Source organism: Austrofundulus limnaeus, unplaced genomic scaffold, assembly GCF_001266775.1.
Source record: "Austrofundulus limnaeus strain Quisiro unplaced genomic scaffold, Austrofundulus_limnaeus-1.0 Scaffold12, whole genome shotgun sequence".
NCBI lineage: Eukaryota > Metazoa > Chordata > Actinopteri > Cyprinodontiformes > Rivulidae > Austrofundulus > Austrofundulus limnaeus.
Window position 1 is genome coordinate 3,625,172 of NW_013952414.1, and position 5,296 is coordinate 3,630,467.

General features: G+C 41.5%; 1 protein-coding gene across 2 annotated transcripts in view; it reads right to left on the bottom strand.

Annotated features, from left to right (window-relative positions):
• Positions 1 to 5,296, bottom strand: part of stau2 (staufen double-stranded RNA binding protein 2) — a gene marked incomplete at its 3' end in the record, with an annotated part of 94,111 nt that overhangs the window by 37,634 nt on the left and 51,181 nt on the right. For both annotated transcript variants that reach the window (XM_014002338.1, XM_014002339.1), the window contains 1 exon segment: positions 619 to 977. In XM_014002338.1, the coding sequence (XP_013857792.1) occupies positions 619 to 977 (359 nt within the window).

The window sequence follows — 5,296 nt, forward strand, 5'->3', positions numbered from 1 at the left end:
GTATTTAATTCAACTGGCAAAATAAATTGTTAAAATATTTATGATGTGCTTCTGTTTTTTAATTCAGGAGATTATTAAAAATTCCTTCGTTTTATGAAAAGACCCCCCTGATTCAAGAGAAAACTCCGGTTTTTAACAAAATGGCTGCTTTTCAGTTAATTGTTAGTCAACCTATAAGATAAATCAACTTCAGATTAATTAATTAATCAATAACTTGCATCCTTAATTTATACAGGAATGAAATTAATATATATCTACTCATATTCACGTAATTAAGCGTTTTAATGATTTGGCCGTTTAATCAATTAATCGAAAAAATAATCGACAGATTAATCGATTATTAAAATAATCGTTAGTTGCAGCCCCGTTTCTATTAGACCGCTTTTTAAAATGTGAATTAGTTTTATCTTTACAGGTCTGTCTAACCTAAACAGCAATGCAACTATATTAAGTGTTGCAACACAAACTCGTAGCTTATTTATTACAAATAAGAATAACTGCAAAAGCTACAAAATAAGGACTTGCATTAGATGCTACTAAAATGTATTTTTCAAAGTAYGAACTTCAGACCTTTTGTAAATCTGCAGAGACCTTCCATCGGGTATCTTTGCATCTTACCTGGAAGCCCTGGATGTGAGCCAGGTAATCCAGCTGCTGCGCAGGCTGCACTGAGACTCCCACGTTCTTTCCCTTTATGGGCAGTGATGCGTCGGCTGCGGGGGACTGAGGTGACTGACCGTTAAGCAGCAGCTCTCTGGCCATGGTAGCAGTGGGGCTGGGTGACGAAGGTGAGCCACTGTAATACGGAGTGTGTCCTGCGGGTGCTGGGGCCGAGCAGGGCCCTATGTCTTTGGATGTCATGTAGCTGATGGATCCTCCACTGCTGCCACCAGAGCCCGGTGAACTGCCACTTTGCTTTCTACTGGCTTCCATTTCCTGATAGACGTCCGGGCTGAGATGGAGGAGACCCTTCGGGGCTGGAGGGGGGTCACAGGGGATTGGATAAAGAGTAGAAAAAGGGGTGAAATATAAAAATGTTTGTATCGATCAACTGATGAAATGAAAATCAGAGATTGAGCTAATACGCGACAGAAATACAAAACCCTGAATTTAAAAAGTAGGGATGCATCAATGAATTGATTAACTGGTCAATTTTACTATGGCTTCATTTTACCATCTGGTATCTTCGAAACCAGAATGTATGAAACGTAGTTACATCAATATTAAAAAGTAAGCGTATATTAAAAACAAAAAACATTAACAAGGCAAAACGACATAACTTAGGTTTTTCACAAGTCAAACTTAAGAAAAATTAAAAAAAATCACAGCACTTTTTTTAACTTTACTTTTGGTCTGGTTCTTATCTCATGTTAAAATCAAGGGTAAACAGATTTCCTGGTCAATCATTTGCAGACAACGCCACTTGTATACGTGTATTATCTGTGCTCATTGTCTTTCCGCACTGCCAATATATGGTCCTGTTTGAGAACTATTAAAATCACCTTTTGGAAGTGTCTGCTGGAAATCACACACAAACGCTTTCTCACTCCTCTCAAACACAAACACAGAAACACAAACGAAGCAGGCACCAATATCAACAGAGTGTCTATGACTTCATCTTTGATGGGAAACAGCAGCATCAGTCAACCAGCATCCTGTTCCACTTACGACTTTTAAAGCACAACAGAACCTGTAAGTGGGTTGRCTGTTCTAAAACTATTTTAGCATCTAAAGAAAACTTTCAGAGACATTGAACCGTAAGAAGTCGAAGGAGTGTTGCACCAGCTGAGCACAACACACAAAAATTATGTCCTGTTGCACATAATTTGAAGAATATTTTAAGTTGGGTACGTGGACTTTGACATTAGGGATGTCCCGATCCAGATTTTTAGGCTCCCGATACGATCCGATTTAATGATAATGGTGCGTTCACACCGAACGCGATTTCAGCTTCAAAATCGCAGCCAACGCTGAAGTTTGAAGCTTGTGCACTTTGAGGTCAGACGCAGGACAGCTGCGCTGCACGGCGACAGCCGCCCCGCCCCTCCCTCCTCTGTGGGGCTGTTTAATGTCGGACGAGGAAGTGGCTTTGCTTTATTTACAGACAGCCAGAACGTGTCACGTTCATCAGATAATTAATTCATAATTAATTCACCAGATAATTCAGAGAAGAGGCTCACAGCTGCTTTCAGGACTATTTTTCCAGTCTGATGAGTCGCTGCCACGCATTGGTGCGGATCAGGACACGACTGCAGGCACTCATTTTAGCTAAAGAGCAGGAGCTCCGTCTGTTTCAGGTTAGTGGACCTCATTCAGTAAACTGTCCCGTCGGGAAATATGTCGCTACGTCACACAGTGGAGTCTCTCTGATTGGTTGACGCTGCGCGTCGAGCTGCAAAAGTTCAGATTTCCCAACTTCAGCGATTTGGACGATTTGGACGATCTGAGCGTCGAACGCTCAGATCGTCCAAATCGTTCAAATCGCGCTGCTCTAATCGCGCTTGAGGCGCCGCAGAACTTCCCGACGTTGCTTGAAGCGCCTCCACCATAGACTTTGCATGTAAACCTGCTGCTCCTGACGCTGAAATCGCGTTTGGTGTGAACGCACCGTTAGTCTTTCTGATACCGATCCGATAGCTTTATTTCTTTCCAAATGACAATGTTGGTAGTATAAAAGCGAGCTCTGCTGTTTCCACCACGAGAAACATCCAGTTTGCAGATTTTGCAAGATGCAGTTTCAGCATCATTGTTTTCCATTGAAAAGTGTTCCCACACTGTGGACATGGTTGCATACTTGTGTGCGTCGTGACTTCTTAACGGCAGTTGTAAAGCTTAATGATGCTGAAAACTGTTGCCAAAACTGGATCGGCCCGATCACATGACTAAATCCGATTCTACCCGATTTTCAAAAAATGGCCATATCTGCCACCGATACCGACACTGAGTATCTGATCGGAACATCCCTATTTGACATCACTAATATGGTTGAAATAGACCAAGGGAGGACACAACAATGTGCTCAATGTGCTTCTCAAAGTTGTGAGTTTTACAAAAGACACAAACGCTGAAGACGAGAATGAGCTGTGAGCCAGTCACAATGGAAGAGGATGTGAGGACGAGTGGATACCAAACCCACGAGGAACCTCCAGGCTCAGCCAAGGTCACCCGAGACAGGAAGACCAGCTGTCTGTGTGTCTGTGTGTATGTCTGAGGGCTTGTTTGTGTGTGCATACAGATTAACAGCTGGGAGAAAGTGGTGTGGAGTGAGCACACGACTGACAGTCCACTTCCTGTTTCAGTTAACATTTGCCATCGCGCACAAAGTCGGAGAGATTTGCACACTTGTAGCTGCCTCTAGTCAAAAAGTTCCTGGAAACCTACAGACAGCATTTCCTTTAAAAAAAAAAGAGAAGCTTGCGCTTTTTCCAGAAGAAAAGAAAAGCTGAAGGAAACAGCGATAAAATCCTAGGCTTATTGCTTATTCTAGAACAAACTTCCCACTGCCAGCAGTGACATAATTAAGAGGATTTTTTCCAACCTTCCGATGCTGATGACAACTACAATTTGAATTTACACAAACAAAACTCGCAGGCCTGTGCATTTTGAATGTTGCACCATAAAAATACAAGTTTTAATCCAACATGACATCAGCAGCAAACAAAAATTAAAAAAAAAAAAAACTAAAGGGGGAGGCAGTCGGTGTGCACGTGAGGATGTCTGCATGTGATTGAGTACTCGAGTGTCGGATGGTGAGCGTGAGAAGCAGCAAGCATGAGTGAGACAAAGAAGAGGAGCCAGAGAGAGTGAATAAGCAAAAGTGACTGAGTGCGTTTCTCTATGATGTTGAGACAGTGGTTGTGAAATTGTGTACATGAAGCGAAAGCGGGGGAGGAGGAGAGAAGCRAGGCTGTGAAGTGTGCGTGTGTGTGTGGAGGGGGGGTATAAAAAGAAAAACAGCAATGGAGAGCTGTGCTTGTGGTGCAGGTTCCAGGCAGTTGCTGAGGGGTCCCACCCAGACTCGGTGTCCGGTGGGCCAGGGGAGCTCTGGAGGGAAGCCAGAGCCAAGCATGAGACTGATCGAAAACAGATAGGGCCGAAGCCCACCGCTATAAATCACCAGTGTGGAGCAAGACCTTTACGTAGTTCACACATGCACACACATACACACATATATATATGAGCAGCAGGAAATGAATTGTGGCAACTCAAGTGAAAAGCTCTGCTGCAATCCCCATGGGAATAAAAGGGAGAAAAATCACTCCTCTAACTTCTTTTTTCTTCTTTCTTTTTACGCTCCCTTCCTGTCTCTAAGCCACCCTGTTTGTTGTAGCAGCGTCTTCCACAGCTTACACAGAGCGAAGAACAAACACACACACACACACACACACAGATTGGAATGAAGGTTGTGGGTGACTAAGATGTGTGTGTGTGTGTTTTGTTCGCAAAAGAACTGAAGATGCAACAATAAATGAACAGCCCATGACATTTCCCCCCACTTTTTCCCACTAACGCAAAATGCTTTGCACTATTGAAGAGAGGAGTTGGTCATCAATGGAAATGTAAACGTAGAAAAAAATGTGTGTGTTACGTAGGGCAAGAAAATGGTACAATATTAGAGATAGAGTAGCAGTTAAAGCAACAAAAGTTAAATTAAAACAGAGCTTTTTATTATAGAAGGTTTTATCGGCGATCGATAACACTACTTATTCTTTAACAAGAACATTGATTTTACTTTAAATGGCGTTTACTGCAAGGTTTATTCACATCCTTATTACTGCTAGGCTTATGAGTACTTTCATACCTAACTGTAAGGTCTTATACATTGTTATCAGTCCTAAACTTGTCATACAAGTTAGTGTACGACACATTCCAGTATTTTTACTGCAAAAATGAACCATAAAAAAACTGCTGCAAAACAGAGCTGCTTTTATCACAGGTGATAAGTTTGGAAATTAACAGTGAAAAAAAATTAAATATATACATATATTTTTTTCTTTTTTTGTGAAAAAACAAGGTATAGAATTACTAAAGGAATGTTGGATTTCTGGTCTGTTCACCACTTGTAAGCTGGCTGGTACCAATACAATAGAGAAGTGCAGAAGTTTCAAACAGCCAATCACAAGTTTTAGTAACTGTAATTATTCATTTAGACTACAAACCTAAAAGACACGGCGTTATACCAACACTGGTTCCAAAATCCATATAAATCCTAAACAAATTCTTTAAAAGGTCCTGATGCATCTCAGTAATCCAGGTAAAAAATCAAAAAGAAAAAAATTGTATAGGTCTTCTGGAC